The sequence below is a fragment of the Terrapene carolina genome, unplaced genomic scaffold, assembly GCF_002925995.2.
Source record: "Terrapene carolina triunguis isolate 2854851 unplaced genomic scaffold, T_m_triunguis-2.0 Scaffold752, whole genome shotgun sequence".
NCBI lineage: Eukaryota > Metazoa > Chordata > Testudines > Emydidae > Terrapene > Terrapene triunguis.
Genome location: NW_020665103.1, coordinates 560,721 through 574,092, shown reverse-complemented (window position 1 = coordinate 574,092; position 13,372 = coordinate 560,721). Strand labels below are relative to the sequence as shown.

Sequence of the window (13,372 nt, the reverse complement as noted above, 5' to 3'; positions counted from 1 at the left end):
GGCAGTGAATGAAGAGCTGAGCAATTATAATCCCCTGACGGGGGGAACCCTCCATGCAGACAAGAGCATCCAGTTCCTGCTAGCGCCTGCTGATTCATTAATAAGGATCCTGCTAACAAACCCCCTGGGAATTCACGGATTGACCCTCCTTCTGCAATCCCTCCACCTCCAGTGCATTAAAGCATATTCAGTCTGGAGACAGAACCTTGGTGTGTGAGGTTGATTAGCTGCTCCTGAGCAGGGGGGACAGAGTGTATATGTGTGTGTGTGTGTGTGTGTGTGTGTGTGCACGTGCAAGTGTGTGGGAGGGGCTTTGGTTCAGTGCTGAAATAATGAGGGACACAGATTACATTGGTGGTGGGGGTAAATGATGCTCTGGGTTTTGAAGAGGCAAATGACAAAGGCCAGAGATCACACTGTGCACCCAGAGCTAGAAACGGAACCCAGGAGTCCTGACTCCCAGCCTCCCCTGGTCTAACCAACTAGATCCCAATCCCCTCCCAGAGCTGGGATAGAACCCAGGCATCTTGGCTTCCATATCACACTTGTCTAATCCATCAAACCCCACTCTTGTCCCCAATATGGGGATAATTACTCCTGGGGGAATTCTCCTCCACAAAATTAAAACTTCTGCGCACAAGATTTAAAAATTCTGCATATTTTAATTGTCAACATAACATAATATAATCGGACCTGTTTCAATTATTTTGGTAATTTCTTTCAAAATACCTGTCAGCAAATATGTCTGTAACAATACAGACAACAAAAAAGATTCAGGAAATGTTTTTGACAAGTTGATTCCTTACTAGGCATATTAATACAGTACAGAACTTTGAGTATTAATTCATTTAAACTACAATACAGAAATGTTTTTCCGGCCCCCCTCAGAAGCAGTGCAAAGGCTTGTGGGGGTCGGGGTAATGGAGGTGCTGCAGGAGAGTGAAGTGTTTGCTGAGAAGGAGACTGGGTGTGAACTTGGAGGGTGTGGTTGGAAGAAGTATAGAACAGGTTTTTTTGGGGGGGAGGAGGGATTGTTTGGAAGCCCCAGCCATGCAGATCTTGTCTGACCCATAGCCTCTCTCATTCAGTCATGCACATCTAGCCCTGTTCCCATGTGTCCCCGCACCTCCCGTCCCCATGTGTACTTGCACCCCCACACAACTATCTCCTTCTCCTGTCCCCATGAAGCCCTGCACTCCCATCCCCATGTGGCCCTGCACCCCCACTCAGCCACCCACTCCCCCATGTATCCCTGCATCCCCTTCCCCCATCCCCAGGTGGTCCTGCAACCCCTACCCCCATCCCCATGTGGCTCTGCACCCCCACTCCAATTCAGCGCCCACTCCAGTCTGTCCCTCGCCCATCAGCCCTTATGAACCCCAGTCTGTGACACACACCCCCAGCAGCCCCATGTGCCCCACTCTGTCCGTCCCCCCATATCCCTTGAGTCCTCACCTGGCCCCACCAGCGGGGCGCTGTGAGGAAGGCAGCCTCATCTCTTCCCTCTCCACGGCTGGAGCTGGACCGGGACTGGCTGCTCTCTGTTCTGGTGCCACAGCGGCCCCTAGAGGGCAAAAGGCATAACTGCAACAGAATAGATTTTCTGCTGGGAAAAAAATTCTGCACAGCACATGAATTCACATACTCAGTGGCGTAGAATTCCCCCAGAAGTTGATAATACCCAGGAGTCCTAACTCCCTGACCCACTCTGTTCTAACCACTCCCCTCCCACTTCTTGGTTAGGCAAGGAAGGAAGCGGCGTTGGGATTGGGGCTGGTTCAGTTCTGGGAGTCTGAAGCTGGCTAAAGCTGGGAGGAGCTGGAGGAGAGCTGAGGGGTGGGGTGGCTAAGGTTAGTCTTAATGTTAAAGGTTGAAGAGTTAGGGTCAGATTTGGGGAGCAGAGTTATAATTAGGGTGTTAGGGTTGGGAATTGGGATTTATGGGTTCCGGTTCCAGCTGAGGGTTAGGGTTAAGTGGCAGGAGGATGGGGGATGGGTGGAACTGTTCAGTTCAGAGTTAGGGGTGACTGTTAGGATTGTAGAAGAGGCAACAGGCTGATAGAGTAGGACTGGCTGTGGAGTTAAATGGTGGGGTTCTCGGTTAGCATTAGTGGGGATGTGGTAGAGTGTAAAGGGGAGAGAGCGAGAGGGCTGGGAGGTTGGGCGAGATGGTGGGTTATAGGATACGCGGAGCATAATAGGGTTTGAATTAGGGGGTAGAATAAGGGTTGGGAGACAGGATTAAGGGATAGTATTTGGGCACTAGCAATTGGGCGGGTTAGGTTTGGGGTGTCAGTGGTAGGGTTAGGGCTATGGGCATAGGGTTAAGGCAACAGTGTTAGGGATAGGGCTATGGGAATGGGGTTAAGAAATGAGTGTTAGGGTTGGAGTGTTAGGGTTAGGGCTATGGACATAGGGTTAAGGTGCGAGGGTCAGGGCTAGGGCTATGGGTATAGGGCAATGGGTCTCAAACTTTTGTACTGGTGACCCCTTTCCCGTAGCAAGCCTCTGAGTGCAACTCCCCCTTATAAATTAAAAACACTTTTTATATATTTAACACCATTCCAAATGCTGGCGGTGAAGCGGGGTTTGCGGTGGAGGCTGACAGCTCGTGACCACTATGTAAGAACCTTGCAAGTGACTGTCCCCATCAGATAATAGCCCTACCACTGCTGCCAGCTAACGGAGCGCTCTTTTCAGTCCAAGGGACAGCTCTCTTTTGCGGTGCTGAAAGGCCTGGGATCTCTCCCTGCTGATGACCCTGGGGGGTTGTGTGTAAATGAAGGCCCATAGGGGTGGGGCGATGAGGGTGTCTCGGACTCACACCGGATGACTGTGATGATGCTGCAGAACTGGCCCAGCCTGGCAGTGCAGGCGTCCCCCTTTGGCATGCAGCCAACCTGACGGGCCGTGATGGTGCACTCCCGGCACTGCCGGCCCCCCCGCTGCGGGGTGCAAACAGACATAGAGAGGGAGTCAGAGAGATGGTCAGGGTGAGGTGGGAGATAGAGCGATTCGGAGAGGGAGAGGGGTGGGTGTCCATCTGCGCACAGCCCCTGCCCCTGTGCCCCCTGCTGCCAGCTCACCTGTGGGGTACTTGCTGCAGCAGGATCCCTACTGCTGTCCATAGTGGCCAAGCCAGCCAAAGCTGTCCCTGAGTCTCTGCACCAGATGAGCTGTGCCATCCCTCCCGCAGACCTACCCCCAGCATGAGGCACAGCAGGGCAGCGGCTGTGAGGAGCAGAGCCCGGGCCAGGCTGGGCTTCTCCAGGTCACTGGCAGATGCTGGGCCAGGGAAAGACGATTCCCCAGCACAGAGAGATGACAGTTTCCCTGCTGCCCCGGAGGCAGCAGATCTTTCTGAGGCTTGGGAACCATCCGGGCAGGAATTTCCCAGTGGGGGATCATGCAGGGAAAGGGACAGTGCCTTTTTGGATCAACAGGAGAGCAAACAGGATGGGGAATACATTAAATTAGCCCCAGGAAAAAACGTTGCTGACACAAACTCACTCCTAACCCACAGCCTACAGCTATCCCCTCACAGCCCTGGGCTCCCCCCACTCCCCACAGCTCTGCTACTGCTCCTCAATCCCGACCCCCAGCCCTCTGCTATCCCACCCCGAGGCATCCCCCCACAGCTCTGCTGATACCCCTCAATGCTGATCCATAGCCCCCTGGTATCCCAGCTCTGGGATCCTGCACCCCACAGAGCTCTGCCGATGGCCCTCGGTCCCAACGCACTGCCTCCTGCTAACCTTTCCCTGAGCTCCCCCCACACCCTGCAGCTCAGCCGATGCACGTCAGTCCTGACCCCCAGCCCTCTGATATCCCAGCCCTGGGCTCCCCCCTCCTGCAGCACTGTCAATGCCCCCTCAATCCCACCTGTCAGCAATTCTCCTCCCCTGCTGCCACAACAGATTATCTAGGCTAAATTTTTTGGCATAATATGCACTCAGGGTCCCACTGTGACTCACCCAACTTGTGACAAATGGTGACAACTAGAAATAACAAAACCCTATTGCCGGGAGACTATGAGAAGCAACGCAGGGACCTCAGGGCAATTTCAGACCCACCCCACAGGAGGAACAAACATGCCCAAAGCTGTCAATAATGTTCATGACCCAACCACATGTTGTCAGAACCAGGATCTCCCCTGGAGCGGCTCTCACAAGCTAAGAGGGCGGCAGCGTGGACAGAATTTCAAAAGGAGATTTCCAAAAGTCAGCAGATACTACAGGGAGGGGGGTAGGGACGCCATCCCCTGACAGTCAGTGCTGTCCCCAGTGCTCCAGTGTGGCATTAAGGGGCGCTGTGCTGCACAGATGGGGGCGCTCAGTAAGGGATGCTCTTCCCTTGCTTGCAGTCACTGCTCTGTTGTTTTTTTCCCATTAGAAATAACCAACCCATTGACCCTGCTTCTCACTGAACATCCAGTGAATGCCAGTGAAAATGAGGTAGGATCAGAGGCTAAAATAGGGAAAGAACAAGTTAAACATTACTTAGACAAGTTAGATGTCTTCAAGTCACCAGGGCCTGATGAAATACATCCTAGAATTCTCAAGGATCTAACTGGGGAGGTATCTGAGCCATTTGCAATTATCTTTGAAAAGTCATGGAGGACGGGAGACATTCCAGGGAACTGGAAAAGGGCAAATATAGTGCCCATTTATAAAAAGGGAAATAAGGACAACCTGGGGAATTAACTTCAGTACCCAGAAAAATAATGGAGCAAACAATTAATCAATTTTCAAGCACCTAGAAGATAATAAAGTGAAAGGTAACAGTCAGCATAGATTTGTCAAAAACAAATCATGTCAAACCAACCTGATAGCTTTCTTGGACAGGGTAACAAGCCTTGTGAATAGGGGGAAAGTGGTAGATGTGGTATATCTTGACTTTAATAAGGCTTTTGATACTGTCTCGCATGACCTTCTCATAAGCAAACTAGGGAAATACAACCTAGATGTAACCACTATAAGATGGAGCTACTACATAACTGTTTGGAAAACCATTCCCAGAGAGTAGTTATCAGTGGTTCAGTCAAGCTGGACAAGCATATTGAGTGGGGTCCCGCAGGGATCAGTTCTGGGTCCGGTTCTGTTCAATATCTTCATCAATGATTTAGATAATGGCATAGAGAGTACACTTATAAAGTTTGCGGACGATACCAAGCTGGGAGGGGTTGCAAGTACTTTGGAGGATAGGATTAAAATTCAAAATGATCTGGACACACAGGAGAAATGGTCTGAAGTAAATAGGATGAAATTCAATAAGGACAAATGAAAAGTCCTCCACTTAGGAAGGAACAATCAGTTGTACACATACAAACTGGGAAATGACGGCCTAGATAGAAGTACTGCAGAAAGAGATCTGGGGGTCATAGTTAAGGCTACGTATTAGTCATAGGTATTTTTAGTAAAAGTCATGGACAGGTCACAGGCAGTAAACAAAAATTCACGGCCTGTGACCTGTTCATGACTTTTACTATATACTGCTAACTAAAACTTGGGCCAGGGGGCCGCAGGTGCTCTAGGGGGTGGACCAGGGGCACCGCGGGTGCTGGGGGGATGGCCCGGGACCTCTACTGGTGCTGGGTGTGCGGCAGGCGGCAGCGCACAGAACGGGACCCCCACTGGTCCTGGGTGGGGAGGGTTGGTGGGGCTTGCAGGCTCTATCCCCAGCTTTGCGTGTCCCTGCAGCTCCTAGGCAGAGGAGCAGCCAGGGGGGCTCTGTGTGCTGTTCCTAACACAAGCGCCAGCTCCGCAGCTCCCATTGGCCAGGACCTGCAGCCAATAGAAGCTTTGTGGCAGCACCTGCGGGCACGGGCAGTGCACGGAACCTCCTCGCCCCTCTGCCTAGGAGCTGCAGGGACATTCCGGTGGGAGCTGGGGGCCCCGCCCCAGCTAAGCGCTGCCCTGCATCCCAATCTCCTGCCCCAGTCCTGAGCCCCCTTCCACACATCCAAACTGCTGCTGCTGGCCCAGGGGCTGCTGCAGAAGTCACAGAGGTCATGGAAAGTCACAAAATCTGTGACTTCCGTGACCTCCATGACAGATACGCAGCCTTAGTCATAGTGGATCAAAATGTAAATACGAGTCAACAGTGTAACACTGTTGCAAAAAATAAAAAGCAAACATCATTCTGGGACGTATTAGCGGTAGTGTTGTAAGCAAGCACAAGAAGTAATTCTTCCGCTCTACTCCGCGCTGATTAGGCCTCAGCTGGAGTATTGTGTCCAGTTCTGGGCACCACATTTCAGGAAAGATGTGGACAAATTGGAGAAAGTCCAGAGAAGAGCAACATCAATGATGAAAGGTCTAGAAAACATGACCTATGAGGCAAGATTGAAAAAAATGGGTTTGTTTAGTCTGGAGAAGAGAAGACTGAGAGGGGACATGATAACACTTTTCAAGTACATAAGTGGTTGTTACAAGGAGGAGGGAGAAAAATAATTCTCCTTAACCTCTGAGGATAGGACAAGGAGCAATGGACTTAAATTGCAGCAAGGGAGGTTTAGGTTGGACATTAGGAAAAACTTTGTAACTGCCAGGGTGGTTAAGCACTGGAATAAATTGACTAGGGAGGTTGTGGAATCTCCAGCATTGGAGATTTTTAAGAGCAGGTTAGACAAACACCTGTCAGGGATGGTCTAGATTATACTTAGTCCTGCCATGAGTGCAGGGGACTGGACTAAATGACCTCTCGAGGTCCCTTCCAGTCCTACGATTCTATGATCTCCTAGCAATTTCCCTCAGCGGTGGGGTATGAATCTAGTCTCCTGTCTATATACCCCCTTCAGTTATTCCATTCTGCCCCCTCCCCTAAAATCTACATGTGCTTTATTTGGACACAGGATTCCTTATGAACTTCCTAGTAACCAGCAGAACCACACACCCCTCTCCCCAGAGGTGGCCGCAATTCAGGGATCATGGCCCGTCTATCCCTAGAACTCTCAGGCTGTTTACCCAACTGGGTCTCTGTTTGCAAAGCCCTTGGCTCTTCCCCAACAGCCCCATCCTCCGGCTCAGATCCTCCTACCCCTGAGTGTGCACAGCCCAGTGAGGACACAGATAAGCCCCAGTGGCTGCTCCCTGGCTGGTATTCTCAGCATTGGAGGCTTCCTGTTTGCTCCAGCATCGCCCATTCACCTTCGTGCTGAGCTGTGAGACAGAGCGACAGCCACAAAGCTGTGATTGCGCCAAGGCGAAGGGCAGGTGAGTCTGTGCCACTGGCTGCGAGATAGGGACAGAAGGAAGTGGAAGAATAGCGGGAATTGGGATCACTCTTGGTAACTGCCCAGCTAATACCCTTTCCATGGACCCCATTCTCAGATGTGGGGATAGAACCCAGGAGTCCTGGCTCCCAGCCCCCCACTACTCTAAACCCAGTAGACCCCAATATCCACCCAGAGATAGGGATGAAACCCAGGAGTCCTGGCTCCCAGCCCACCCTCCCCCCACTATAACTCACTAGACCTCACTCCCCTTCCAGAGCTAGACTCAGTGTTGACGCACATCTGGAGCTCAGCAGTGAGCCGGAGCATAGACAGAAAAGCCTCAAGTCAATGCGGTACTTTGCAGAGTTTGCCAGCAGCGGGTAAGGGAATCCCCCACAATCCATCTGTAACTCTTTGGCCAGGTGTCCACAACATCCAGGAAGACCCGCTCAGTGCCATATCAAAGTAAGGATCCCTTAGAACAGTGGTCTCCAAAGTGGGGGTTTTTTTGCTTCGGTCGTTCGAGCGGCGCTTTTTTTTTTTTTTGGCTTTGGCGCGGCAGGGGGTACGTGCTCAAAAATTTTTTACTGATAGGGGTGCGCGATCAAAAAAGTTTGGAGACCACTGCAGAAGGAGCTCGACAGCTCAGGGCAGCCCTGCCCTCTCCTCCCCCGCCCCTCCTGTGAGAAATGGGAACATGATGGTGCCTCTGTTCCTGCCCCCTGCAGCACCCGCCTGGGAAGGGGCACTGGGGGATGAAGAGCCCCTGGAGCTGCCCCCTCCCAGGCTGCAAGGGGGGAGTCCCTGATGCAACCCCCCAGCCCTGGGGGTGGGCGTTGAAGAACCCCAGGAGCAGCAGAGGTGAGGTTGGGGGACAGGACTGATGGGATCAGGGGCTGGGGTGGGGACGGAACTGATGGGGGCACTGGATGGGTGGGGGAGGTGGGGGAGCAGAAGGAATTGCTGGGCAGGGTGGTGGGAAGATACCAGGGGGAGAAATGCTGCAGCAGGGGCCACAACTGCCTGACCCAATCGATTTGGGATCATTGGCAGGGCTGGCCTTACCATGAGGTGAACTGAGGCGGCCGCCTCAAGTGCCAGACTGGGGGGGTGGGGCGCCACTAGGACCCAGAGTGTAGAACATTGTGTCTGCTGCTGGTGCATATGTATTCTCTCTGCTCTAGATGCACAGAGATGGCGGAGTGCTGTGCTGGAGGAAGGAGGGCACAAGAGACATAACAGGCAGGCAGGAGAAAAGGTGAGAGGGAATAACAGAAAGCAGCAGGAGCTGCAGGGAGAGAGAGGAGGAGGAGCCTCTTATGTACCTCCTAGCACCCCTAGGAGCCTGGACTGATTAACACCAGCTTATCAGGGAGCTTCCTGTTTCCTGCTGCTTCCCTGAACCCACCTGAGAACAGGCAGTCAACTGAAGTAGTAGGAGCCAGTTAGGCCCTTAAGACGCTGATATCTTCCCTCACTAGGCCCTGCTACCAGCCTGCTGATTTGTCCCCTTCAATTGAGTGTTGAGAGCCACTCTAGCTGGCACCGAACAGCCGTCATGAGTGAAGGAAGAAAACGCCCCTCTGGGGCAGCATTCAGAAAAAGAAAGAAAGCAAAGGAAGCTTTTCTATCTAAGCAGGAAGGAGCTCTCCTGAGATACATAGACACAAATGTTCTGGCCCCAGTGAGGATGTGAGTGGTGAGGAGATGCCTGATCTTCCAGTTAGTCAGAGTGCAGGTGACCTGGCAGCTACTGCAGCATCCCTATCTCCATCTCAAATGGATGTAACCATGCACATTCCTGAAGAAAAGTGTAGATCAGAGAAGAGTGCGGTGGAGGCGCAAGAAACAGCTGCTGTTGACTTTAGTTCCTGAAGTCTAGATGATCCAGGACTGTGGACCCACTTGAGCAGTAGCTTGAGGGACTTCCTTGTACTGCATGGGCCACAGCAAGTGAAAAACTTCATGTTCCCCAAAGACAATGAAAATAGAAGTTTCCATCCAACACATTACTGGCGTGAAATCCCCAATAGTGACAAAGTGGAGAGACCATGGCTTATGTACTCCAAACCCCAGAATGCTGCATACTGTTCTTGTTGCAAACTCTTCCAGTCTAATGTTCCAGCCACGTTGGGTTCTACAGGAACAAAGGACTGGAAAAATCTGGCTAGAAATCTGGCATGCCATGAGAAGGCAACAAATCACCAGAGAGCATTCCATAGGTGGAAAGAGCTTGAGATGAGACTAAGGTTAAAGGCCACCATAGATGATCGGCATCAAGAGAAGATTGCATCAGAGTCAGGAGCGCCGCCAGCTTTTCTGCCACTCTAGGTGGCGGAAGGTCCCGCCCCAAAATGCCGCCCCCCCACAGAGGTGGCGGAAGGTCCCGCCGCCGAAATACCACCGTGGTCACCGCCCCCAAATTGTAGTGCCCTAGGCAACCGCCTAGGTCGCCTAATGGGTTGCGCCGGCCCTGATCAGAGTCTCTTTACTGGCAAAATGTTCTGAAAAGGCTCATTGCCATTGTGAGAATGCTTGCTACCCAAAACCTCGCACTGTGTGGCACTTCAGATCAGCTGTCTGTGCCAAACAATGGAAACTTCTTTAAAATTGTGGAGCTAATGGCTGACTTTGATGCTGTACTCCAGGAGCATCTAAGAAGAGTCACCACCCAAGAAATGTACATACACCACTACTGTGGAAAAACAAGTCAAAATGAGATCATACAGTTACTGGCAACAAAAGTCAAACAGAAGATTGTGGCAGATCTGAAGTCAGCAAGATATTACTCGGTTATTCTGGACTGCACGCCTGATATCAGCCATACGGAACAAATGACTTTAATGGTGCCTTTTGTAACAACAACGGAACCTAGTGAAAATGTCCCTGCAATGGTGACTGTCAGAGAGCATTTTCTAGAATTTATTGACATTGATGATACTACAGGAGCTGGTATGACAAATGTGCTTCTTAAAAAGCTGGAAGATACGGGAATTGCGATAGCCGACATGAGAGGTCAAGGCTATGATAATGGTGCCAACATGAGAGGAAAGAACAGAGGAGTGCAGACACGGATCCGAGAGTTAAACCCTCGAGCTTTTTTTGTCCCATGCAGTTCTCATTCATTGAACTTGGCGGTCAGTGATGCAGCATCAGCTTCTAGGGAGGCTGCTGAATTTTTTAATGTAATTCAAAGCATCTATGTATTTTTCTCTGCATCAACTCATTGATGGCAAATTTTGAAGCAACATCTGGAAACATCCTCTCTGACACTGAAACCACTGAGTGCCACACAATGGGAAAGTCAAGTGAAGGCGATAAAGCCTATCAAACACCAAATTGGGAAGATAGATGATGCATAGTTGCCATTATGGAGGATAATGCTATGACAGGAACTGTTCGTGGGAGAACAGTGGCAGAGGGAAATGGAATCACCAGAAACATACGTAACTTCACATTTCTGCGTGGCTTAGTGTTGTGGCATGACATACTCTTTGAAATAAATGCTGTAAGCAAGAGATTCCAAGGTGTTGACCTTGATATATCTGGAGCAATGGAACAACTGGACAAAGCAAAGTCAGATCTACAGTCTTACCGGTCAGATGAGGGATTTCAAAACGTTCTGAAGAGTGCACAGAAGTTGGCAGAGGAACTTCACACTGAAGCTATTTTCCCACCCATTCAAGAATACAAGTGTAACCCTTCTGCCCGTCAGAGTTGGCAGCAACAAGGGCCGGGTTCAGTATCTAGGGGTTCTGTTTCAATAGCACAATGCAGAACCGGCTCGAGCCCCCACTCAGTGACCTGGGACAATTACATACCACCCCCTTGGGTGTGTCTAAGAGGCAATACTTCCCCTCTCGCAAGCACAGAGTCTGAGTGTAGCAAAAGCCTTTTAATAAAGGAGGGAAACAATGCGGCATTATGTTGGGGGAACACCACTAACAGGATTCATAACACAAACCATGAGAAAAGACCCTCCCCCAAGTAAGTTTGACCCTCCCTTTTCCCCTCAGGGTCTTAAGTCCAGCAACCCAACAGTCACCCCCACCCACAGTTTCTGTCCTTGGTCAGTGCAGCCCCCAGAGTTCAGAAGTTCATCTGCAGAGTTTACCTCCCAGCCTAGGTGGAAGTGGGGGGAGGCATGGGGGGAAGCTTACATGCTCCGCTGCTCGGGTCAACGGCCGATTGCCACGCCTCTTCACCGCCAGCCGCTCCTCTCCGCTAGCCGCTCCTCTCCGCCAGCCGTCCTGCTAGCCGCTCACCAATATGTCTTCAGGCCCCCCTTACTTAACACAGCTCTCAGTGATTTCAGCTCTTTAGTAACTTTAGTGATTTCAGCTGTTAGTAGGGGGTCCCAGTACTGGCGCACTCAGAACCACTTGCCCAAAGTAGGTCTAGTGCTTAGATCTAGAAATCAGTGTTTTCAGCTTTGCAGCATGTAACAAGACTGCTAATGGAGACAAAATTAGCTCTGTTATTATACAGTGGAGAGGTCAAAGTGGCGTTTGGGGCCCTCAGGACAGGCCCACACCACCACATACACATACCTGTCCCCAGCCTCTCTTAGTTCACTGGGCTTTGGAACCCATGTCCCTTGCCTAGCGAGTGCTGCTTAGTTGAGGGCAAGTCCCTCCATCATAAAATGCCAAGTACAGTTCTACTGTCCTTGATTCCATAATCAGGATAACAACCCTTTATTACTCCTGCCCCAATAACAAAGAGACTGGGGGTCCCACAGCAGCCAAAGTGACCATTTGGGCAAGCAGTCCCTTCATGCTAGGCGGGGTGGGTGTGCCCATGCAAACGAGATCAGCCCCTGAAGTCCTTTTCCACAGCTCACCACCAGATGTCAAGGTAGAGCTCATTCTGACTCCACTTACATCCACCCCCCAACTGAAAATTTGTCGTCCCAACAAATCACAGTCCCTATTATACCAACTCATTGGTTCCCTCCAAAGGGCTTCAGGAAACCCACTATGGCTTCCACCAGCCTGTGTGCTCACTAGTCACCCCAGGTGCATCATAAGTTAACCGTTTTATTGGTCTTATTACCCTGTCCTGTCTATTGAGAATATCTGTTGCAGGGGTAGATGGGACATCTTCTTGAGCGACGGATGGAGAGGTTTCCTTTGAGGGTCCCTCGGCTACTGGCATAGGCCCCTGCACCTCTGGCTCTAACAGTGGAAAGTCCAAGGTGCCCAGGGCACCCTCTACCTGTATGTCTCCACTGTCCAATAACCTGTGTGTGTCATCACAGGAGGCTCCCATCGGCAGCACAGGGGTGCCAGTAACGGGCCTAAATACTTCCACCATGGGGTTTAGGGCTGAGGGGGGGGGAAGCTCTCTCTTGGTTCAGCTGATCGAGACCGAAATCTTGTCTCCATTCCAGGATACACCACGGTCATGTCTTCCTCCTCAGACTCACTCTCAGATGTGTTGAATAGGGGTAGGTTAGCTGCAGGGGGGCTGCTGTCCGTGTTGGATGGCGGCTTTGGTCTGGCACTTTTGTCCTGCCCGGTTGCCCTGTCATGGCCCATCTCATAAGGGGTGCCCACCAATTCCCCCACAGGGAGCAAAAGGTTTCTATGCACCATCTTTATTTGCCCAGGACCCACTTCAGGTTTGATCTTGTAGACCAGCAGATCTCCCAGCTTTTCCATCACCAGGTAAGGTATTGCCTTCCACCTGCCAGCTATCTTGTGTTTGCCAGCAATACCCAAATTTCGCAGTAGGACTCTGCCCCCCGGCTGGAGCTCCTGCGAACTCACCCTAGCATCATATCGATGTTTGTTGCGGTCTGAGTTCTTCCGAGCTGCAGACATAGCTAAGTGATCAGCATCCCACAGCTTTTCTCTTAGTCGGGATACATATTGCTGATGAGTTTCATAGCTAACTCCATCCTCTGATACACCAAAGCACAAGTCTACGGGTAATCTTGGTTCTCGCCCAAACATCAAGAGATATGGGGTGACTCCCATAGCATCGTTCTTTGTGGCGTTGTAGGCATGCACCAGAAATGCGACACGCTGGCTCCAAGTTGCCTTCTGCTCTGGTCGCAAAGTCCCCAACATATCTAACAGGGTTCGATTGAACCTCTCTCATTGAGGATCACCTTGAGGGTGATAAGGCGTTGTCCTAGATTTTTTAATTCCTG

General features: G+C 51.2%; 1 protein-coding gene across 1 annotated transcript in view; it reads left to right on the top strand.

The window, feature by feature from the left end:
• Window positions 1-7,599, top strand: part of LOC112118975 (acetylcholinesterase-like) — a 12,912-nt gene extending 5,313 nt beyond the window's left edge. The window contains exons 3-5 of the mRNA XM_029913643.1: window positions 4,392-4,453; window positions 7,134-7,213; window positions 7,491-7,599. Coding sequence (XP_029769503.1) covers window positions 4,392-4,453; window positions 7,134-7,213; window positions 7,491-7,599 — 251 coding nt within the window. The remainder of the gene's footprint in view (window positions 1-4,391; window positions 4,454-7,133; window positions 7,214-7,490) is intronic.
• The last annotated feature ends 5,773 nt before the right edge of the window (window positions 7,600-13,372 follow it).